Source organism: Balaenoptera acutorostrata, chromosome 19, assembly GCF_949987535.1.
Source record: "Balaenoptera acutorostrata chromosome 19, mBalAcu1.1, whole genome shotgun sequence".
NCBI lineage: Eukaryota > Metazoa > Chordata > Mammalia > Artiodactyla > Balaenopteridae > Balaenoptera > Balaenoptera acutorostrata.
In genome coordinates, this window is record NC_080082.1 from 54849101 (window position 1) to 54873722 (window position 24622).

Sequence of the window (24622 nt, forward strand, 5' to 3'; positions counted from 1 at the left end):
GACTCCCCGCCCCAGCCTGCCAGGGCGCGGTCAGCCCCGCGCCTCCAGTTGTCCCCTTGTACCCTTTTCCACCATGCTGGCCCCCAGCCTGTGAACGCCCCAAGTTCATTTTTTGCCTCTGGACTTTCACACACACCCATCTCTTCTGGGAAAATCGCTCTTCTCTTTTCACTGCTTTCCTGTCTCGACTTACTTGTCCTGTGTCACATTTTACTTCCAATGTCATTTCCCGGCGAGGTCCTCTCTGATTGTTTCGATCTAAATCGTTCTCTATAATTTCCTCTCCTGACCCTTGGAATGTGTTTTAATTATGGACTTCTGTGTATGGTTGCATGAGAGGCAGCAAACAGGATAGGGGTAGTTAAAAGAGCTTGGGCTCTGGAGCCAGGCTTCTCGGTTGGAATTCCAGCTCTGCCATTTCCTGCCTGTGTGGCCTTGGGCAGGTGACTCATCCTTTGTGCCTTAGTTTCCTCATCTACAAAAAGGGGACAATAGCACTGCCTCATAAGGTTGTAGGCATGATCAAAAAGGTCAATAGATGTGAAGGTGTATATGATAGATGTGAAATGTGTGAAGGTAGTGCAGTAAGTACTATATACGTGTCACCTACGGTTATTTTGGCGAGGAATAAAGAGAGATTGTGCGTGATGCCCGTGATTCAGGGCCGGGGTGGAGCAGTGGCTCAGATAACGCACGTCTCTCCTTTTCTCCAGTGGGGCTTCCCTGTCCTCCCCTTCTGTGTACTGTCCTCTTGTGTTCCAGACCAGAGGTTGGGCCATGTCTTCAGCTGTATTTGGGAAAATGGAAGTGCTGTGAGGACTCCGGGGTTAAGACAGGGAAAGCACCGGGGTAGGGCCCGGCCTATGCAAAGTGCTCCTCAACTGGGGCTCACATGTCTTCCAGTCCCACTTGTGGCGGGGCGCTCGTGTCTCCCCACTGTCCCTGGCACTTAGTAAATGTCTGTTGAATGGAAGGATGAATGGGACACATGAGGGTCCCCCCTGATCCTGTCCTCCTTCCACCCCCACCACGCCCGGTGGGCTCTGGGTGAATAGACAGTTTCCACCGCAGGTCTAGTAGCAGTCTGTGCTGAGGAGAAAGGCCATCTGGGAGGGGATTCACCTGGGCGGGCCACAGGTCCCGTGAGCCGGGCCTTGGTGGGTGATGGGCATTCTGGGCAGAAGAGGTGGACAGGTCATTTTGTGAGTAAGGCTTGTACTGGGACCACTTCCCTTGTGACTGGAGGGCAGGGTATGGGAGCATGTAGCTGGGATTGAAGAAGGAGGGGAGGGGAGGAGGTTGGCTCAGGGGCCCAGGTGAGAGAGGGCGAGGCCTAGGCAGGGGCTGTGGCGGTAGAGAGGTGAGTGTTGAAATCACAGTTCCTGTTTTGGGGTGCCTTCGGCGTCTAGGCCCTGGGTCAAATGCTTCATGAGTTGCCTAATTTAATCCTCATGACCCCATCGTGCAGCAGGGACCTCTTGTTTGTCTGTTTGTTTTTCAGATGGGGAAACTGAGGCTCAGAGAGGTGAGGTCACATGCCCAAGGCCCCACAGCTAGAGAGTGGCGGAGCCGGGACTCGCCTCAAGGTCTGTCGTTCTCCGCCACCAGGCTCTGTGCCTCTGCCACTGAGCAGCCCCGTGCGGCCTTGGACAGGTGCTGCCCCTCCCAGCCCCCTGCCTCCCGGCTCACGCTCACGGAGGGCACGGCTAGACACTCAGAGGAGCCCAGGGTGGGGGCCCAGAGGTCTTATCTGATCCTTAGGGTGGGGGGAGCCAGGTCTGAGTGTTGTGGGAAGTCCTGGGGGCTAAGGCCAGGTAGGTTTTCCTGGGCCTCAAGCAGAGAGGGTGAGCTTCCCCTCAAGGCAGAAAAAGGAAGCATTTGGGGTTTGGGGTGGGAGGAGGAAGTGGGTGGTGCTGAGAAGTCGCCTGGGGAAGCAGGGACCTGCCTTCTACTTTCTGCTCTGTGGTGACACAGTCTTTGAAAGGTGAAAGGAGTCAGGGGTATGACATTTCCCCTCCCAGAGCGTCAGTTACCTCATCTGTCAAATGGGTTCATTGTGGCCCCTGCCCCACAGGGCTGATCAGGCTGAATCTCCAAGGGCAAAGCGTTTGGCACAGCAGAGCTGCTGGTGGCTGCCATTTTTTAGCACCCATCGGTGGACCATCATCTGAACAGGCTTTCCAGTAGGGATTGTCCCCTGGTTTAGGCAGGAACCTGGGCTCAGAGAGGTGGTGACTTGTCCCAGGTCACATAGCTAGCGCCTGAAGGCTCCTGGATTAGAATCAGCTCCACTGACCTGAAGCTGCTCTTTGGGGCGTGGGAGGGTCAGTGCCCTCTGTCATGCCTTGCTACTCCCTGGCCGTGCGACCTTGGGCAAATCATTTCTCCTTGCTTCCATTTCCTCATCTGTAAGTTGGGGTGACAGTAGGGCCTGCCTCACAGGGTCGTTTGTGAATTAAATGAGTTTGTGTGATTCTACTGTTGTCATTTCCAGCTTATAGCAGATCCTCAGGATAGCCTTTGTTGTGAGTGGAGAGGAAGTTCTGTTAGTAGCCCGATTCACAGGTGGGAATTCAGTAATCCCACAGGGGGGTGATATGCCTGAGGTCACATTTACAGGGATAGCCTTGGAAGTTCCATGTCCTAGCCCCTGCACAGAACTGCCACCACATTTGGGTGGATGTAGGCAGGGTTATAAGTGACAAACACAACTCAGACTGGCTTAAGCAAAAAGGAACTTGATTATAGCTGAAGATCCAGGTGCTCCAGGCACACGTGATGAACCTCAGGAGTCTTTTCCTCTCTATCCTTGCCCTTGTGTAGGTTTCATTCTTTCCCCTCCTGGTGGCAAAACGGCCCCCAGCAGCTATGGGCTTAACAGCCCACCTTCTTGGCAGCCTCTGTGGAAAGAGAGCTGCTGCTTGCAGTAGAGCCAGCCCAGGTCCAGCCTTGAGCCTCCTGGGCCTGGTGCTTGCTTGGTGGTTGGGGGGCTGAGGATATGACTGACCCCACGTGAACCTCCCTGTTCGAGGACGCAAGAGGGGTAAAGCTGCTTACTTAAAAAGCAAGTCCATTCATTCGTGCATTGGTTCTTTCACAAATGTGTATTGAGTACCTACTGTATGTGACGGGGCTACACTAGTGAACAAGACAGACAAAAATCCCTTCCTTCAGGGAGCTCACATTGCGGGGAGACAGGTGATAAGCCTGACGGTAAGGGAGAGCTTAGAGTAGGTTAGAAGGTGATAAGTGCCTTGGGAAGAAATGGAGCAAGGAAAGGGGAGCTGGGAATCCTGGGGCCGGGTGGTGGTGGTAAACAGGGTTGTCGAGGTAGGCTCATTGGGGAGGTGGCCTCTGAGCAAAGGCCTGTAGGAAGTGAGGGAGTAAGTCCTGTGGACGCTGGGGAGAGAACACCCCGGGCTGAAGGAGAGGCAGGGCCGGGCGGAACCTGCCTGCTGGTGGGGGGAGAAGCGAGGAGGTGGTGAGGCTGGAGTGGGACACGTGAGGGGAAGAGCAAGGCCACCAGGTCAGGAGGTAACAGGTCAGAGCACAAGAGAGAAGCCGAGTGAGGGTGTCACCTGTACTTGGGTGTGGTTACCAGAAGGGGGAAGGATGTGGGGCTGGTGCAGTGCAACCCACAGTGAGGGGCAGCAGGAGGAGGCTGGAGGGAGCGAGGGAGGGTGGCGGTCCCCCTCTTCCCCCTGGCCCCCCTGCGCCGTGTGTCGGGTGTCGGCCCCTCCCTGACCAGTCCCTCCTTCTCCGCAGACATCCGGCTCAGGGTGCGAGCAGAGTACTGCGAGCATGGGCCGGCCTTGGAGCAGGGCGTGGCATCCCGGCGGCCCCAGGCCCTGGCACGGCAGCTGGACGTGTTTGGGCAGGCCACGGCGGTGCTGCGCTCACGGGACCTGGGCTCTGTGGTCTGTGACATCAAGTTCTCAGAGCTCTCCTATCTGGACGCCTTCTGGGGTGACTACCTGAGTGGTGCCCTGCTGCAGGCCCTGCGGGGCGTGTTCCTGACTGAGGCTCTGCGTGAAGCCGTGGGCCGGGAGGCTGTCCGCCTGCTGGTCAGTGTGGACGAGGCCGATTACGAGGCTGGCCGGCGCCGCCTGCTTCTGATGGAGGAGGAGGGGGGAAGGCGCTTGCCTGAGGCCTCCTGATCCTGGATCTGGCAGGACTGACCCCACCTCCTAGCCTCTGGGCCACCTTCTCCCCTGGAGGTTGTCGACCATCTCTACTCCTAGAGGACTGTCACTCCACTAGCTCTGAGGACTGTGACAGCCAGGCCCCTTGATAGACCCTCCCACAGGATGTGGGCTTTGAGGCCTAAACCACTTCCAGCTGAGCTTCCTTTCCAACACCCCCCCCGACCCCCCCGCCCATTAGGTGCGTTCCCTTCAGGAGGCCAGGGGCTCAGGCCTGCAGATCCGAAAGGAAGGGAGGCATAGCCACACACCAAAGGCCCCTTTCACATCATATTCCTGACCCTGGGCTGTGTGCATGCACGCACGCTGCCCCCTCTGAAATCTCTCCTGGGCTCCTGCCCTGGCCTGTTCCACTTACTGCTTTGGCCTAAGGGCTTCTCTCTCAGGATCTCTGATTATACCGCCCCTAAACCCTGAGCTTCAGCCACACCAGTGGGCACTGGAGCTGGGGTGCATCTGGGGCCTGCTCACCTTGCCCGCACATCTCTACAGCCAGCCGGGCTCTGCCCAGCTTCCACACACAGACCTGGCTCTCCCCCTTCTGCTCCCTGAAGCTGGACACAGATTTGCACATGGATCTGCACCGAGTGTCACACATGTGTTGCAGCGGCATCAGACCAAGTGTGCTGTTTCCCAGGAGGCCAGGACCAGGAACCAACTTCTTTCTCAGAAAGGGAAGGCAAAGGCTTGGGGCTGATGGGAAAGGCCTTTTACGAGTGACACCAATAAAACTGCCCTGGATAGGGCATAGGTGGGCATCAAGGCTGTACTCTTTCTTTATGGGCTGGAGGAAGGAGCTGATTAGAGCCTGGGCCCTGTACCAATCCCGGAGTTCCTCGCCTGGTGTCTGGCTGGAGGGTGGGCAGGATGCTGGACCATCATGTGCTGGCTGCTGCCATGGGCTTGCCCTCCTTTTGGGTTCAGTTTCCTCATCTGTTGAAGGAGGAAATACTGCCTTGGAGTCATAGACTCTCCCAACCTCATTCACATGTGCTTCACTCCTGTATGTCCTTGGGAGTGCTGGTATTTTTTAACTAGTTCGGTGAGGTGGGCCAGCTGTCTATCTCCAAGGCTGACAGAGCCCAAGGGTTTGGAAACCAAATGGACCAGCAGCCAGTGCTCTCTGCCTAGAAGCCTCTCCAGGTGCTCTTCACCCCTCACAGCTTCTGGACAGTTACTTATCTTAAATCGGGATCTCTGTTGTTTCTCCTCCTGAGGCCAAACGCTACTTCCTGCTGCCCCATGGCTACAGCTGAGGTTGTGGCCTCTTGCTCTTTCCCTATTCCTTGTTTTAAGAGTGTAGGAACTCAAGTTTCTTACACAATACTGGGGGCTTTCCTTCCTGGGCGAGAAGGGGACCTGGGCTGGGAGTTGGGGAGGGGCGGGGCAGGGATTCCCAACTGCTGGCTTTTCTTGGGGGAAAGGATGCAGCTATCCACGCCTGGGAACCTGTCCTGGCCCCCTGACCTGTGTTGATAAACAGGGATACAGTGGCAAGTCTAGGAGTTGAATCCTGTCCAGGAGTCAAGACCTGACCCATCTAGTTGCTGTATGATCCCAGACTGTCTCCATTTACCTTCTCTGTGAGGGAGGTAATGTCTGCTGGGCACCTAGATAAGATCTATTTAATACTTAGCCAGCTGTGTGAAGTAGGGATTTTGGAAGTGACTTGCCTCAGGAGTAGAGAAGCACTGAGGTGGCAAACAGCTCTCCGCTGGTGGATGCCGTCAGGTTGGGAAGGCAGGTGGGGGCTTCCACGTGCTTTCTCCTTCCCTCAACTAGGGGAGTCTCCTTGGCTGGTATGGGACCTAGGCTTGCTTTTCACAACCTGTCAACATCTGGGGCCTTCCTCTACCTGGGGCTTCCCGTGCTTGTGGGGTGGGGGTTGCTGCTTGTCCTCACCTACCCTGAGCTGAACTTCAGCGTCCGCCTCTCCCTCAGGCCCTGGGGCGTCTCCCCACCAACCTCCAGGCTGCGAATGGTGGGCCCAGCCTCTTTAGCGGACAAGATTCAGGCCCTGGCCCTTCCCCCACTTCCACTCCCATCCCCGCTTCAGTTCCTTGCAGAAGCCCCCACCCTCCTGCCTCAGCCCCGCCCCATGCCTTAGGCCCCGCCCACTCCACCCTTTTCAGCCGGGGGTGGGGAGGGGTGGTGTGCCTTTCATGGCAAGTGCATGCCGGAAGTAAGGGAGCCTAACCTTGAGGCCGCGGGAGCCTGCGCGGGCGCAGTGTGTGCCAAGAGCCGGCGGTGGCGGGAACCTCGAGGCAGTGTCTTGCGTTTCCAGAACCTCCCTGAGCGCATGCGCTAGGGAGCTTGCCTGGGCTTGCCAGAGCCCGTGTTGGATGTTTGACAGAGTCCTGAGGAGGCCTATTAAGTGGGTCAGACCCAGGCTAAGAGGACAACCCAGGGAGATCAGAGAGCTTTAGAAGTCGAGAAAGATTCTATGGGGCAGGACATGGACAGGCTGCAGCCAAGGGAAATAGGGGCCTGTGGGAGCTCAGAGGAAGGCGGGCCATGGTTTCACAGAGGAGAGGAGCCTGGAGCTGGCTCTTGAAGGATGAGTAGGAGTTCAGCAGAATGGCAGAGAGGGACCATTCCAGGCAGAGAACATTCCTCGAGGAGGCCTTAGGGAACATTCCTGAATGGGATGTAGAGAGACAGATGGACTGAGTCAAAGGTAAGTGGCAATGCAGAGTCAGCCACGCCCTCTTTCGGTCAGCAGTCATCTCCTACCACACTGCTAGCAGACACACAGGGGCCCTGACGATGACAACGTGAGGTGGTAAGTGAGGCAGGCCCCGTGTGCCTGCACAGCAGCACATGTTCCGAGCGGCCTCCCGGTTGCCCGGCCCTGGGCTGGCTGGCCCCTGCTGGGGATCCTGAGAGGACTCTAGCCTGGGCGCTGGCTCTGGACAGCTCCTGTTCTGGTGGGTGAGCCAGACTGGGACACCGTGGGTCACAACCCAGAGTGGTCAGTGACTGAACAAGCAGCAGAGGCTGGGGGTGCTCAGATGACCCTGGATGGAGGGACCCAGGAAAGCTTCATGGATTGGGAAGCTCCCTGTTCATTTTATTAAAAATTATCATTTTATTAAAAATTATCACCACCACCGCCGCCACCAAGGTACTTTTTTTTTTTTTTTTTTGGCCATGCGGCATGAGGGATCTTAGTTCCCCGACCAGGGATCGAATCTGCGGCCCCTTTAGTGGAAGCGCAGAGTCTTAACCACTGGACCGCCGGGGAAGTCCCGCCAAGATACTTTTGTGAAATATAACAAATATCACAATATAACATATAATTGTGAAATATAACATTCAGAAAAGTGTATAAAACATAAATGTACAGTTAATAAGCTGTTGTAAAACACCCGTGCCTCCCATGATAAGACATACATTAGCAGCACCCCAGAATTTCCCCCACTCCCTTTCTGTCATGTGCGCCCTCCTGATCACAACTCTCCTCTTCCCCTAGCTAGGAACACTATTCTTTCTTTTACAGTAATAATTCCTTGCTTTTCTTTAACTTTCTAGTTTTATGTCACTCAATGAAATAGTTAATTTTATCTCTTTTTGAATTTGATATAAATGGAGTCATACAATATGTTTTCTGTTGTGTCTGGTTTCTTTTGTTCAGCCTTGTGTCTGTGAGATTCTTCCACATTCTGTTTATTTGTAGTTGACTCATTTTTATTGCTGCGTAGTATTCATTGTATGACCATCCCACAGGTAGTTCATGCATTGCACTGTTGATGGACATTGGGTTGTTAGCAGTTTGGAGCTGTACTGTATAATGTTGCTGTGAACATTCTTACGTTTGCGCGTGTGTGTGTGAACAAATGCTTACTTTTTTCTTTTTTTTAATTTATTTTTGGTTGCATTGGGTCTTCGTTGCTGCGTGTGGGCTTTCTCTAGTTGCGGCGAGCGGGGGCTTCTCTTCACTGCGGTGCACGGGCTTCTCACTGCGGTGGCTTCTCTTGTTGCGGAGCACGGGCTCTAGAGCGCAGGCTCAGTAGTTGTGGTGCACGGGCTTAGTTGCTCCGTGGCATGTGGGATCTTCCCGGACCAGGGATCGAACCTGTGTCCCCTGCATTGGCAGGCAGATTCTTGTCCACTGCACCACCAGGGAAGCCCAATGCTTACATTTCTGTTGGGATATACCTGGAAGGAGAATTGGAGAATTTCTGGACATGGGCAAGAGTATGTTCAGGTTTGGTCAATACTGCCTAATTAGTTTCCTATGAGTGCTGTAACAAATTACCACAAACCTAGTGGATTAACACGACATAAATGTATTCTCTCACAGTTCTGGAGGCCAGAAGTCTAAAATTAGTTTCACTGGGCCGAAGTCAAGGTGTTGGCAGGCCCGTACTCCCCTTGGAGGCTCTACGAGAGAATTTGTTCCTTGCCTACTCCGGCTTCTGGTGGCTGCCAGTATTCCTTGGTCTGTGGCTGCATTACTCCAATTTCTGCTTCTGTAGTTACATTGCCTCCTCTCTGTCAGTGTCAAATCTCCCTTTGCCTCCTTATAAGGATACTTGTGATTGCACTTAGGGCTCACTCGAATAATCCAGAATAGTCTCCTCATCTCAAAATCTTTAATCACATCTGCAAAGTTCTTTTTGCCACATAAAATAACATTCACAGATTCCAGACATTAAGCCATGGACTTTTTTTTTTTGGCTGTGCTGCATGGCTTGCGGGATCTTAGTTCCCTGACCAGGGATCGAACCCGTGCCCCTGCAGTGAAAGGGCAAAGTCCTAACCACTGCCAGAGAATTTCCTTGGGGGACGTTTTTCAGCCTACTACACTGACAAACTTCTTTTCTAAATTGTTTATACCGATTTACTGTCCCACCAGCACTGAGTGAGAGTTCTCTTTGCCTCACATCCTTGCCAATACCTGGTATTGTCAGACACTTTTAATTTTGTGGTAGGATATCATTGTGGTTTATCTTTCTTCTCCCTCATGATTAATTTCTGCTCATTCTTGAATGGGGAGTAGGAGATCTTTGGGTGGATAGAATGGGCAAGGGTATTCCAGACAGGTGGAGTACCATGTATGAAAGGTCTCAGGAAACATTTGTTTAAACTGAGTAAGAGGTTGCTTTTTTTTTTTAAAGCATTAAGTTATTAAAAGTAAAGAGTATGCAGAGAGATAAATGGAACAAAGTCAAGGGTAAATAAGATGGTCCAATATGAGGCTCTGGTTGGACAGGGAAGGGAGAGGAGCCAGGAAGGGGTCTGGCCAACTGGCAGAAAACAGAAGGATCAAGGGAGTGGAGCTCTCTCTATGAGTTGATGCTACAGGTGTGATGGCAGCGGAGGCCTGCCAGCCCTGAAAGGTAGGTTCCAGGGTCAGAGCGCAGGATACTGGATTTTGAACATGGAAGACAGTACTGGGTTGTGGTTTAAACCATGGATTTTAAAATTTTTAATTTATTTTTTAAATTGAAGTACAGTTGATTTACAATGTTGTGTTAATTTCTGCTGTACAGCAAAGTGATTCAGTTATACATATATACACATTCTTTTTTATATTCTTTTCCATTATAGTTTATCACAGGATACTGAATACAGTTCCATATTCTATACAGTAGGGCCTTGTTGTTTATCCATTCTATACATAATAATTTGCATCTGCTAACCCAAAACTCCCAATCCTCCCCTCTCCCACCAAGCCCCCCTTGGCAACCACAAGTCTGTTCTCTATGTCTATGAGTCTGTTTCTGTAAAACCAGGGATTTTTAATTTGGGACCCAGAGAGTTCTGTGTTACAATCCTGGCTCTGCCCCTTTACTGAATGTTACCCATGACTTTTCTCCTTCCCTCACCCCCAAATCACTCAACAATCATTTACCAATGTATACTTCTAGCTACTATAGGATGGGTCAGGTCCAATCCCTCTCTTGACATGCTCTGGCTTTGTGGGGGATGCGATCTCTGAGGGCATCTCAAAGGGACGTATGAGGGGCTGTGGGAACTCAGATGAGGCAGACACCAACTCTAATCTGGCTTCACAGAACCCAGACTTCCTTGAGCCTTAGGTCCTCGGGTTCTGTCACCCTCTGTTCCACTTCCTCATTGACATCTGTTGACTCCTTGCTTACTCCCCCTCATTCCTGAAGACTCTAGCACATCCTCACAGACTTCCTCTCCACCCCAGCCCCTGCCGTTCTGCTGGGATACGTAACCTCCGTGTGGTGACCCATCCTTCTAGTTATCTAGCCTCTTGGTCTCTTTCCACCTCATCCTTGGTGACCTTCCTCCCACGCCAGCCATCCACTCCCATGACCACACCTTGGACTTAGTCATGACCCGGAAGGGCAGTGCACATAGTGAACATTTACTGAGCACTTATACCACATGCCAGGCACTGTGCCAAACGGTTTACACGTTTACCCGTCCCAAAAACCTGTAGGGTTGGTATTTTAAAGATGAGGATACACACTCAGGAAGGTGAAGTCACTTCCCTGGGTGGCACATTTAGTAAAGGGGCCGAGCCAAGATTGTAACAGAGCACTCTCTGGGTCCCAAATTAAAAATCCCTGGTTTTAACCACAACCCCGTACTATCTGCCATGTTCAAAATCCAGTATCCTCTGCTCTGATCCCAGCATCTTCCTTCCAGGCCTGGCAGGCCTCCGCTGCCATCACACCTGTAGCATCAACTCATAGAGAGAGCTCCACTTCCTTGACCCCTCTGTTTTCTGCCAGTTGGCCAGACCCCTCCTGGCTCCTCTCCCTTCCCTGCCCAGCCAGAGCCTCACATTGGACCATCTGATCTCTCTGGCTAGCTCTCTAATAGTCAGGGTCCCAGCGGGAAACAGAGGGCACCACAGCTGGCATTTCAAAGATCATTTAATGAAGGGACTTTTTGCAGAGAGTGTGGGTCAGGTTGAGAGAACCAACAAGGGAGGTGAAGGCAGCGGGAAGTTGGGACCACTCTGAGGTCTGCAGGGGTCAGGAGAGGAAATGATATTACTGGAGCCTGGTGAGACCGTGGAACATACCTGAGCAGTGTCAGCGTTGTGGAGGGTGCAGCCACTCTCAGAACTACGGTACTCTGACTTCCCTGGTGGTCCAGTGGTTAAGACTCCGCGCGTCCAATGCAGGGAGCGCAGGTTTTGTCCCTGGTCAGGGAACTTAAGATCCACGTGCCACGTGGCTCCCCCCCCCCCAAAAAAGAAAAGGGACAAAAAACCATGGTAGTGGGAATTCCTTGGTGGTCCAGTGGTTAGGATTCCGTGCTTCCACTGCCAGGGGCCCAGGTTCGATCCCTAGTTGGGGAACTAAGATCCTGCAAGCCACGTGGCATGGCCAAGAAACAAACAAACAAACAAACAAACCACGGTACCGATCCAGAGCTGGGAGTAGGAGATGAAATATCCAGAATGACCCAGTTAGAAGCCAGAGGGCAAGGGAGCCTGGATGATGCTGTTCATACGGGCAGAGAAGGGTGGAGGTGGACCTGGAGGGGCAAATGGAAAATGAGCAGCACGCTCTGGATTCCTGTGCACCCTGGCCTCTGCCTCATCTATCAGCACATCCCTAACCCTGGTTCAGGTGGTTGAGATCGGCTCAGAGAAGAATGGTGGCAAAGTGGTACATATAGGTGCCACTCCGACTTCTTGGTCAACCCCCTCTCTCAGTCACCACGCTCCCATGAACATCCCCCAACCCTACCCTTTCAGTCTCAACAAATAAAACTAAGGCTAATCAGTCATTCATTTCTTTCAGCTTCCTACACACACCTATAGGAATTCACACCCACCTTTACTTCCCTTCTCCACAGTCCAGCCTCTGCACCCATGCATCGCCTATCATTATGACTCCCAGAATATTACTCCATCATTCTTCCCTTCTCTGTTCCTTTCTTTGTTTTTTTTTAATTAATTAATTTTTATTTATTTATTTATTTTTGGCTGTGTTGGGTCTTCGTTTCTGTGCGAGGGTTTTCTCCAGTTGCGGCAAGCGGGGGCCACTCTTCATCGCGGTGCGCGGGCCTCTCACTATCGTGGCCTCTCTTGTTGCGGAGCACAGGCTCCAGACGCGCAAGCTCGGTAGCTGTGGCTCACGGGCCTAGTTGCTCCGCGGCACGTGAGATCTTCCCAGACCAGGGCTCGAACCCGTGTCCCCTGCATTAGCAGGCAGATTCTCAACCACTGCGCCACCAGGGAAGCCCCCCTTCTCTGTTTCAACAGTCCTTCCTTCTCTCTCCTTCTTCTTAGCCTATACATATATGCAAATTTCTACCACTTTAACAACTAACAAGGACTTTGCTGGTGGTCCAGTGGGTAAGGCTCTGGGCTCCCAATACAGGAGCCCTGGGTTCCATCCCTGGTTGGGGAACTAGATCCCACATGCTGCAACTAAAGATCCCGCGTGCTGCAACTAAGACCCGGTGCAGCCTAAATAAAAAAACAAAACCAAAACCAAAAAACTAACAAAAAACCTCCACCTCCCTTTACTCTGCGCTCCCTCTAGCGCCTGTCCTTTGTCTTTCTCCTCATCCCACCCAAAATTCTTGAAAATAAGTATGAGTTAGGGTTCTTCGGCTGCAAGCAACAGAGACTGACTTGCTAGCTTAAGCAAGCAAGGAATTTGTTAGAAGGAAGTAAAGGTGGCACACACAGTGGAAGGAATGACCGAAGAACCCGGCTTCAGAAAAGACTGGAGCCAGGGCAGCGGTGGGAATCGAGAGAGCAGGAAGGAATGGCGGTTTCCTCAGGGCCCTGGCTGCTGCATGAATCAGCTCCAACCAGGTTCTGGCGTCCTGTCACGTAAGCTCACAATTCAAATTCCAGGGAGAGCTTCTGATTGGTGCAGCTTGAGTCATGTGACCTCCCTTTGGCCTGTGGACAGCTGGGCACCCTGGCAGACACAGTCTCATGGAATCGTACGTATCCGGTAGGCCATGGGTGGTTACTCAGAGAAAAATCAGGGAGCTGTCATAGACGGTGGGGAAATGGATGCTGGGCAGGCAGAAACAACAGATGTCCGTGCACGCCTGCTCGTCAGTCAGCCCCAGCCTTCATCTCCCATCTGAGTCCTCAACTCACCGAAACCATTTGCACCGAGCTTGTTAATGACTTTCTCTTGCCACATCCAAGGACGTTTTTCAGTCTTTATCTGCAGTTTTTAACTCCACTGACCAGTGCCTCTCTTGAAAATCTCTCCTCCCTTGGCTTCTGCATAACAAATCAACCCAAGACTTAACACCTTAAAATAACAAACATTTATTATCTCATAGTTTCTGCAGGTCAGAAATCCATGAGCGGCCTAGCTGAGGGGTTGTGGTCTCTTCTGAAGGCTTGGGTTGTGTGTGTGTGATGGATAGCATGACCTAGTTTCCCCCAGTGTGAGTGATCCAGTAGAGGGAGAGAGAGAGAGAGAGAGAGAGGGAGGGAGGGAGGGAGGGAGGGAGGGAGGAAGGAGAGAGACAGGAGAGATGGGGGAAAAGAAAGACATGCACTACACAGGCAAGGAAGCTGTGGTGTTTTTTGTTTTGTTTTGGTTTGGGTTTCTTTGGCTTGCAGGATCTTAGTTCCCCAACCAGGGACTGAACCCTGGGCCCTCGGCAGTGAGAGCATGGAGTCCTAACCACTGGATTGCCAGGGAATTCCCAGTGTGGTCCTTTTTATAACCTAATCTTGGAAGTGACATCCCATTACTTCTGCCATATTCTGTTTATTAGAAGTGAGTCACTAGGTCCAGCCCACATTCATGGGGAAGGGATCACACAAGCACATGAGTATCAGGAGGCAGGGGTCACCGGGGGCCTCTTAGGGGCTGCCTACCTCAGCTTCCATAACATAGCACATTCATGGTTCTCCTTCCTCCCTGACAGCTTCTCTGGTCCTTGTAGGGGCTCCTCTTACTCTACCCTGCCTTTGAAATATGGCTCTTCCCCTGTGCTCCTTCCTTGGCCCATAGCTCTCTCATTCTTCATATTCTTCCTGAGAGATGTCATCCACCCTCATGATCTGAGCTATCACCTGTACGCTGATGATGCCCAAATCTTCAGTGCAGACCTGTCTCCATGATACTGCACGTAAATATGTCCAAATATTGACTGCAGAGCCAATATAATAAACTCTTGGACCCAGGGCACGTCCCATGAGCACCGCAGACATAAGAAGTTCCATAAAGGGACTTCCCTGGTGGAACAGTGGTTAAGAATCCGCCTGCCAAAGCAGGGGACACGGGTTTGAACCCTGGTCTGGAAAGATCCCACATGCCGTGGAGCAACTAAGCCCGCGTGCCACAACTACTGAGCCTGCGCTCTAGAGCCTGTGAGCCACAACTACTGAGCCCGCGTGCCACAACTACTGAAGCCCGCGCACCTAGAGCCCGTGCTCCGCAACGAGAAGCCACTGCAATGAGAAGCCTGCACACCGTAACGAAGAGTAGCCCCCGCTCGCTGCAGCTAGAGAAAGCCCATGTGCAGCAACAAAGACCCAACGCAACCAAAAATAAATAAATAAATACATTTATATTAAAAAGAAAAGTTCCATAAAAACTTCACTGGGGAATTCCCTGGCAGTCCAGTGATTAGGACTCTTCGCTTTCACTGCTGAGGGCCCAGGTTCAGTCCCTGGTTGGGGAGCTAGGATCCCGCAAGCCTCACAGCGCAGCCAAAAACAAACAAACACAACAACAAAAAAAGAACTTCATTGAATAAGTTCTGTGCCACCTCTTATTCTCTCCCAGCTCAGCAAATGGGACCTCCACCTATCCTGGCATCCAGCTGAGGAGCGTGCCCTTGACACCACTCTCTCCCTTACCCTCATATCCAAGTGTAAAGCCTTGCTGACTGGATTTACCTCAAGGTTTTTGCAGCCTGTGCCCTCCTCTGTGTCCCTGATACCAACGTCGTAATACTAGCTTTCAGTACCCCTTGCCTAGGCTATTGCAACAGTTTCCTGATTTTTCTGGCCCCCGCTCAAAAATGCAAAACTGCCCTTGATGAAACTCCCATGGCCTCTGAGATCAAAAGATGCTTAATGACTGGACCCCATCCAGCCTCTCCAGCAGCATCTTTCTCTCACAGCTTGTGCTCTAGCAACGCCCCCCCCCTGCCTGTCTGCACACACCCTGCTCTTCCTCATGTGCCCGTTTTTTTCTGTTCATACTGTCCTCTCTGAGTTTAATGCCCCCTGCAATTTCGAGAGAATGATTTCCCCTTGAAAACTCAAGAGAATTTGAGCTCTTGACAGCAGGAATTATATCCTCTCCTGCTTTGCATCCCTAGCACCTTCCATGGAAGTCACACTTATATAGGTACCTCAGCTTGTGTATGGAATGGGTGAATGTATAAACTGGAGATTGACAGTAGCATAGGGTATGGGAGCTGGTTCTTTTTTTTTTTTTTTTCACTCAGTCAAGTTTATTGAGAATCTACCACGTGCTCAGCACTGTCCTCGGCAGTAACGTGAGAAAAATTACAAAACAAGATACCAAGAAGGGAGAAATACACTTTGCACTCTGTTAATTTGCAATCTTTTCCACGTTGCTTTTCAAAAGTGTTCTTGGGTTGTTCTGGGATATGTGATCTCCCTCCATGTCCCCCTAAGGTTTCCAGCACTGTCAAGTTACGTGCCACTATGGCCATCCCCTAAAGGACAGAGGATGGGACAGGACGAACAGCTTCCTGCTGATGGGGCAGTCCGGGTCCTGCTGATGGGGTCCAGGGCTGGGGTCCCATAGCGGGGTAGATACTTTGAGCGGGAACCCGTCAGCCCCGAGGGCTCAGGGCACTCACAGTGAATCATGAAAAGGCCAGACTTGGGGAAGCCCCAGACAGGGCCCTGGGGCCCTTGCTCACCCCCTCCCCAGAAGACGTGTTTAAAGTGCTAACACTGTAAGAAAACAAGGCATAGCTGTATGCAGGCCTGGACGCACCAGACTTCTCACCTCCCATTCTTCCCCTTTCTTGTGCTAACACCACCAGGGCCCAGGTCAGTGGGGAAGTCTAGTGCCAAGTGAAGAAGTGGAGAAGGTCCAATGTATAACCTATGATGCCCAAGAGGGGGCTGGGGCAGAGAGGTATGCAGCAGAGGGTACTGGTTTGTGCTTGGCCAGCGCTGCTGGGCCAGGGGTGAGTTCCTGTGCAAAGGGCAGGTTGGTTCTCTGCAGCTAGCAGGGTCCTAAATTTTCCCTGAGGGAACAAAGCTGCATAGCTGGGAAGGAGATCCAGGACGTGCAGGGCCCTCCCAACCAGGCATGCCCCATGCCTGCTGTACACGGTGCTGAGGAGCACCGGCGTGGGGCACAGAGCTGCCCCAAGCCGACAGGGCCACGCCACGCTTAGATGCTGGATGACCTCCAGGCACACCTGGACAGAGAGCCCCATCCGCCTGGGCACAGGCAATCACGCAGGCCCTCAACCAGAGTTGGAACAAGGGCTTAGGTCCAGCTGGCAGCCTTGCCGAGGATACCAGTGACCCAGAGGACAAGCAAAAGTGGCAGTGGCATGGCCTCTTCCCGTTGGCAATGTGGCCAGGCAGAGGATGCCTTGGAGGAGGACCAGGAGGGTGCCCAGGGGCCAAGAAGGCACCCTCTGTCTTAGCCTCAGCTCAGAGCCAGATCTCATCACTGCTCACACTGGACACCTGATAAATGCACCAGGCCCAGACACACACACACACACACACACACACACACACACACACACACGCATAAATACTCGGGTACACGTGCCCCTCCCCCAAAGGGACCGTCCTTCTCCTGACCCTGGCTCTCTCCCTCACCCATCTACGCCCCTTCTCCCCTCCTCTGGATTTGGGCCGAAGAGGAGGGGATCCGGGAGGCGGGGGTCACGAAGCATGCCCGCCCCTGCCTCTGGGAGCTGGTTCTTGAAGTCTAATAAGTTAGCCAGGGGGAGAAGAGTGGGAAGGACATTCTAGTTATAGGGAACTGCATGTACCAAGGCCAGGAGGTAGGAGGAGGCATTCAAGGAAGTAGTGGTGGTCCAGTGTGGTCGGAGGATAGGATGCATGGTGGGCAGGGACTGGAGGGGGAGGGGAGCCAGATATTGCAAAGGGCCTGAAAAGCTGGCTAAAGGGTTTGGCTTTTGTCCTGTTGGCAACAGGGAGCCCTGAGAGAGTTTGAAGCAGGGAGTGACTTCATCAGAGGCATGTTGTGGAACGATCACCCCAGTGGCCAGAATGGAAACTGGGAGGCCAGGTAGGAAGCAGGTGCATCGGGCCAAGCAGGAAGTGTGGAGGCATGAACCAGGACACTGGGGGCAGGGAAGAGAAGAGGAGATGAATTTGAGAAATATTAGGTTGAATTCTTTGAAACTGCTCTTTTGTAAAAAAAAAAGCTGATTGACGATTGGTAATTTTCATACGGTTCATCTTTTTTAAAAAAAAATTTTATTGTTTTTTTCAGTTGGTTTCTACATTTTATTTATTTTTAAATTTTTATTTTATATTGGAGTATAGTTGATTAACAATGTTGTGTTAGTTTCAGGTGTACAGCACAGTGATTCAGCTATACATATACATGTATCTGTTCTTTTTCAAATTCTTTTCCCATTCAGGTTATTACAGAATACTGAGCAGAGTTCCCCGTGCTATACAGTAGGTCCTTGTTGGTTATCTATTTTAAACATAGCAGTGTGTACATGTCAGTCTCAAACTCCCAATCTATCCCTCCCCACCGTTTCATCTTAATATTAAGGAGGTAAATGAACTGAATTGGATTTCAAGCCCGATTTGGATATGAATGTGAGGAAGAGGCTGTCAGGCTGGGGGCCATTTTTCTTGACTTGATTGCCAGATTGGATGGAGGTGCTACTATGGGGGGAGGGACCTCAAGTGTGTGTGTGTTTTGGGGGGGCATGATGGGGAAGAGGCATTTCAGGTTAGACTTCTTGATTCTGAGGTGCCTTTGGGACCTCCAGGAGGTGGCTGGATATGTGGTCTGAAGCTTAGGAGAGAGGGATAAGCTGGAGACAAATTTGGGGTTACCAGCAGAGAGAAGACAGTTTGGGGTAGGGATGATTCACTCTGGGAGAGCAGCCGAGACAGCAGGAGAACCAAAGGAGTGAACTTTCTTAGATGTAAAGAGGATTTTTAAAAGATGGTTGTGACCGTGTGCTGCAGAGAAGGCAAGTCCCATAGGACTGAAAAGCGCCTTTTGGATTTAGCAAGGAGGAGGCCATCTGTGAGGGGGAACATTGATGGGAGTGGCCCGGACTGGGCTCTGGTGGGGCAGAGACTAGGCCCTGGCCTTGACACTGTCCCTTCATCCTCAGTAATGCATGGCTCCAGCCACCAGGGGGCAGTGGCCACATGGAATCCAGGCCGGAGGGATCCACGGGGGCCAGCAAGCTTGCAGATAGATGTGGGCTGTGGGCAGGGACTGGGGGGACGGGGGCATGGCCCACTTCAGAGGCTGTTGCCTGGTGGGGAGGGATGTTCCCACGTGAAGGGAGCAGGGAAGAAGTCCCGGAAGGACAAGGGAAGGAACCCCTATCTGTGGGGCAGCCGAGGGCAGATTAGCAATTCCCAGTCCTGTCTTGCTTGCAGTTTCCCTCTTTTGGGCCTTTGGGGGTGCAGGTGGGGTTTATTCAACCCAGTACTCCCAATGGTCATGAGGTTTGTATTTTGGACCTTGATTTTCTCTACTCTCATTACTTGATAGCCCTACTTTGCATTCTGTGTTTGAGGCATACTGAACTTTTTTCAGTCCTCACCTGCTACCATGTGAAAGTCCTTCTTCCATGGAAACGCCTTACCCCCACCCCCATCCTTAAGGTCTTATCTCAGGCATCACCTCCTCCTGGAAGCCCTCCCTCACTGCCCCCTCCACCTCCTCTTGGTTCCTACAGAGCACAGTTTTCCCTATCTTGAGCCTTAACAACAGTTAACTGTTGTTAAAGTTAAACTTAACAGTTTTCCCTATCTTGAGCCTTCTGGCGCATAATTTTTTGTTTATTTATGTATTTTTGGTCAGCTTTATTGCAGTATAATTTAAATACAATCATTCACCACCTGTAAGTGTACAGTATGATGGTTCTTCACACACACAGGGTCATGTAACTACCACCACAGTCATGATGCAAAACATTTCCGTTACCCCCCAAAGTTCCCTCCTGTCCCTTTTCTACAGTCCCTCCTCCCAATCCCAGCTCCTTTCCACCACTGAGCTACTTTTCTGTCACTAGAGTTTCGCTCTGTCTAGAATTTCGTGTAAATGGAATCCTACCGTATGTAGTCTCCTGTGACAAGCCTTGTTCACTTTGCTTTTCGGGTTCATCTGCGTTGCTGAGTGTATCAGTAACTGCATATTTATTGTCTTTTTCCACCCCACAACAGGGTCTCTGTGAGGGTCACCTTTGTGTTTTCAGCTCATAGCACGGTCCTAGCACATACTAGCACTCATTGAATGTTTCTTAAATGGGACTGAATCATATGCTCTGGGAGAGACAACCTAGAAGAGCTTCTTGATCCTTGGAAGTGCATAACGCTAGGCCCATCTGCAAGATGCCCAGTGGCCTTCACGTCACCCTCCAGCCGCTCCTCCATTTGCCCTGGCTATTTCTAGCCAGCAGGCTCTCACGCCTCTGCTCCTTTCTAAGCTTCTTCCCTCTACCTGGTCCTTGGTTCTCCACTCCTGCCTGCCCTTCTGGCCTTTGGAAACCTCTGTACCATGGAGCCCTCACCTCCTTGAGTCTGCCAGCTCCTCCTCCCACTGCCTCCTGGACCCTCCCCCTGCAGCTGCCTCCACGCCTCGGGCTGGCTCTGGGTACCATTCTCTGTGCCCCAGGAGCCCTTCTCTCTGAGCTCCTTTTGGGATGCTGGAGGCAGCTCTCTGCCCCATCCCGAGATGCTGAGTTACGATTTCTCTTCCCTCCTCTCTTCTGCTTCCTGCCATCCCCCTTCATGCCCCACTCAAACACCTTCCCATGGGAGGACCTTGGGGGAATCTCTGAATTTTGTACTGGCCAGAAAAACCTCTATCTCTCTGATTTCTTTCCCTCTCCTCCTTCCCTCCATCTCTCATCTCGTTTCTCCTCTCCCCAGTCTGGGTCCCTCTTCTTGACACCCTTAGCCCACTCTCTTCTCGCTGGTCTCCTGTCCGCCCCACTTACCTCCTTTCTCCTCCAGTCTCCCCTCCATTCTCTCCATCCATTTACCTGCTGTCCCTGTGCTCCCCCCTTTCTCATCCACTGTCTCCCATCTGCCTCTGTCCCCACGGCCTCCTTCCTTCCTTCCCGAGGTCCCATTCCACTTCTACTTCTCTTTTTCCCCCCCTTCTTCTTGTACCACTTCTCTCCTCCTTCTCCCAGTTTCCTTCCTCCACCCCATGTGCCTCCATTTCCCATATCTTACCCCCTTTACCCTCAGGGGTGTAAGGGAGACCCAAGACTTGGAAGCCAGACACAAAGATACACACACACACACACACACACGTGGCCACAGATGCGTGAACAGACACGTTGCATTAGCGAGCATGTGCCTCTATCCAGAGGTGCGTTCAGATATGCAGACACAATTATAAGTATCCATAGCTTACAACATATTGCATTTATAACACCAGGTACCGTTATTTTTACACAAATTTCTGAAATGTGAATGGGCCGAACGAGGAAGGATGAGAGCTAAGCACACAAGTTCACTCACAGGGGAAGAGTTGCGTGCATGCATATCTGTACCCAGACACGGCCCTCACTCAGACCCCCCCCCAACACTCTTCAGAGGAATCCACACTTCTGGAATCAGGGCTCTTTCAGAAGCAGGGAGAGCACGCACATATTCCCAGCGTTGTGTGCCGTGTCCCCCATACATCTTCGAACGTGCCTGGTGGTTGCCTCAACCCTCCCAGGGTTATGACTCAGGGCTGGGTGGAGCCCTCGAGAGCATTTAGGACAACCTGCACCCAGGGCTGTCCTCCCGCATCTGCTTCTGGTACATACGTACGTGAGGAATGTCAGCTTCTGACATTGATATGGATATTCTGGATAATTAGGGGATACCTATCCTACATGGGCCACTCAACATCCTGTCTAGTGAGCATCTGAAATGGACTTCGCATGTAGCAAATCAATGTTTTTGGATCCTTAACACTGGTACTCGTGTCCTTAGTGCATATTCATCATACACATAATTATCGCATACTTGGTCATTCTTAGAAGGGATGAGCCCTCACCACATGCCGTCCTTTTAGGTGCTGGGGGGCGAGGCAGAGCACAGCCCATCCTTGTCCTTGGCCCCAGCCCTGGCCTGGAACCTCCCTTCTGGCAGTCATCCTCTGTCTGTTGTGCACACACACACCGGGGTCTGTTGGGTACGTTCATTGCAGGGTCCGTGTTCCCTCTTGCTCTTTCTAGAGTGGGCCATTCCTGAGTTGTCATTACACACACACCTTTTTTTGGGTTTCCTTCTTCCTAGCGGGACCCATGTGCCTTTGTCTGCAAACGGAGTGGGAGTTTCTTATAGTAACTTGTGTTATACTCACGTTGTGGGTCTCCAGAACCTGCTCGTGGGCCTCTCTCACGGTGACACTAGGGAGGCCCATTAGGTCATGCGCCTGCGTTTTGGGCACAGGCCATACAGTACTCCCTGCGTTCATTTGCGCTGTGCATACACAGTGTGGATTCTGGCAAGCTGCTTGGTATGTGGTTCCTACGTCCATGCCCTCCCTGTAGGTCCTGGGTGCCTAGTCTGTGTGCAGGTGGGGCAGGCATTTCCTGTATTTATTTGTGTCCTGCACAGTCAGTGTGGGTGGGGCCTGAGGGCCTGAGGGCCTGCGTTGTGCAGGATGCATTAAGTGGTTCCATGTCTCTTATGCGCGGGCTGCGAAAGTCCCTGTACCTACTTTGTATGCACGCGGGGTGAGTATTTCTTGCATTTGTTTGTTTTGTGCACACAGTGTGGGTCCCAAGAGGCTGCTGCGCACACGGGGTAGTAAGTACTTCCGTGTCTGTTAAGCACGCTGCACGGGCCCGTGTACTTACTTTGTACGCCCGCGGGGTAGGTGTTTCCTGTATTTATTTCTGTTACGCACTTGCATTGTAGGTCCCGGGAGCCCTCTCGGTACACGTGGGCAGTTGGCGATTCTCATGTTTCTCTCACGCACCCAACGCGACGATCCTGTGTGCCCATTCAGTCGGCACGGGGCAGCCGGATGACGGGTAACAAAGCGACAGGCTGTTGCCGAGCCCAGACCGCGCGGCGCGCCCGCGCCCTCCTCCCCCAAACCCCTTCCCGGTCTGGGTACCACTCGCAGCCCCATCCTCCTCCCCGCACCGCAGCGCCCCCGCCGGCCGGGGCTGGCGGCCATGTGTCCTCCTCAGACTCGGAGCGGACTTTGCCCGGGGCCCAGGGTCCCTTCCCCTTCAGCCTCCCTTTCCTTCCTCTCCCTCCCTAGCCTTACTGTGTCGGGCACAGGGGAGGTGTTCAGTGACCGTGTCCTGCCCTCCTTGCCTCCCTCCCCTCCCTGCTATTTTTGTCTCCCCCAACCTGCTCTCCTGTTCTCTCCCCCTCCGCTCCCCTAGACCTCCTTGTCCCTCTCCTGGTCTCTGCTCTCACCCCAGCCTGCACCTTTCTGCTTTCCCTAGGCTCTGCCTCTTTGTCCCCCACCCTACCACACACACCTTTTCCAGTCTCATTCTGTATTTCGGACTCTCCATTTATCTCTTGGTGTCTCCGTCTTGTACCTCCCTATGGATTTCTGTCCACCAGGGCACCTCTTCCAGTGTCTGTCTGTCTCCATCGACCATATCTCTCTCTGTCTCTTTAGATGTCTCCTCTGTCTCTTGCAGTCTCTGTCCAGGTCTCTGTATCTCTGTGTTTCTCTGCGTCATCACTTTGCCTCTGTAAATCTCTGTCTTTGCTTTCTGTCTCTCACTGTCTGTATTTCTTCTTGTCTCTTTTTCCATCTTGGCCTCTGTGTCTCTCTTTGCACATTTCTTTCTCTCTGTCTCTTAGGTTCCCTCTCAGAATCCCTATGTTTCTCTATGTTTCTGTCTACATCTCACTAGTCATCTATCTCCTTGTCTGCCTCTGCCCCTCTCTCTCTGTGCCTCTTTCTCTTACTCTGTCTCAGTCTCTGTATCTTTTGGTCTCTGTCAGTGTCTTTTCTGGCTTTGCCTCTCTCTGGCTCTTTCTTCATATCTCTCTGACTCTGCATGTCTCTCTTATCTCTGTGTCTATCTCTCTGTGCCTGTCTCTGTCTCTGTGTCTTCCTATCTCTCTATCTCTCCAGCTCTGTCTTGCCTCTTCCTCCCTCTTTCTCTGAGTGTGGCTCTTTCTCCTATCTCTGATTCTTGCATGTCTCTCTCTCTTATCTGTGTCTCTGTCTCTGTCTCTCTCTATGACTGTTCACATCTGCTGTCTGTCTGCTTCTTTGTGGCTGTTTTTCTGACTCTTCATCTCTCTCTCTGCATGGATCTCTTCTCCTTATCTCTTTGTCTCTGAGTGTCTCTGGTTCTAAGTGCCTCTCTTTGCTTTCATGTCCCCATCTGCTCTCCCCACCTCTCTCCTCACCACCCGCCCATGCCTATGTCTACATGTTTCTGTGTGTCTCTGGCATCTCTCTGCCTCTGTTAGTCTCTCCCTGCCTCCGTATCCCCTGTACTCCCAGCCTCTCCCCTCTCCCTTTCCTTCCTGTATTCTGTGTCTCTGGTGTCTCTTTGAGTCTCTGGGTCTTAGGACATCTCCCTGCCTTTGAGTCCCCCTCTGTTCCCCACCCCTCTCGCTCTGTCTCTGTGTTTATATGTTTCTGTGTGTCTCTGTGTCTCTCTGACTCTATGTCTCTGTCTCTGGGCATCTCTTTGTCTCTATGAGTCTTTCCCTGCCTCTGAGTCCTCTGTGCTCCCTGCCTATTCCCTCTCCCTTTTTCCCCTTGTCTCTGTCTCTGGATGTCTCTGTGTCTCTGGGTGTTTCTGTGAGTCTTCAGGCCTCAGGGCACCTCCCTGCTTTTGAGGCCCCCCTCTGCTCCCTGCCCCTCCCTTTCCCCTCTGTCTCTTTCTGTATGTCTCTGTGTATCTCTGTGTGTCTCTGTAGGTCTCTGTGCTTTTCCTTGTCTCTGTGTCCCCCTTTATTCCCTACCCCTCTCCCCTCTCTCTGTTACTGCATCTCTATCTGTTTCAGCCTATCTCTGCGTGTCTCTGCGTGTCTCTGTCTCTGTGAATCTCTGTGTCTCTGTGAGTCTGGGGCCTCTCCCTGCCTCCGTGTCCCCTGCGCTCCCCGCCCTCTCCCTCTCCCTCTCTCCCCCCTCGCTCTCTCGCTCGCGCTCTCTCTCTGAGCATCCTTGGGCCCGGGGTTGCCATGGGGACAAGGTGGGAGCCGGGGATGGCGCGCGCCTGGGCTCGCGCCGGCAGCTCAGGCGAGGAGCAGCGGCCAGAGCAGCGCCAGCAGCAAGCAGCGAGCGGGCGCGGGAGCGGGAGCGGGAGCGGGGGTAGCGTTGGCG

General features: G+C 52.4%; 1 protein-coding gene across 2 annotated transcripts in view; it reads left to right on the plus strand.

Moving 5' to 3' along the window:
- The window catches only part of DEDD2 (death effector domain containing 2), a 33475-nt gene extending 11002 nt beyond the window's left edge, over positions 1-22473 (plus strand). Inside the window, exons 5-6 of one of the 2 annotated variants that reach the window (XM_057534435.1) lie at positions 13006-13097; positions 22228-22473. In XM_057534435.1, coding sequence (XP_057390418.1) covers positions 13006-13097; positions 22228-22347 — 212 coding nt within the window. In that variant the 3' untranslated portion in view covers positions 22348-22473. Of the gene's footprint in view, positions 1-3765; positions 4961-13005; positions 13098-22227 lie in introns of those variants that run through there. The other variant, XM_007168037.2, reaches the window with a different exon arrangement.
- The last annotated feature ends 2149 nt before the right edge of the window (positions 22474-24622 follow it).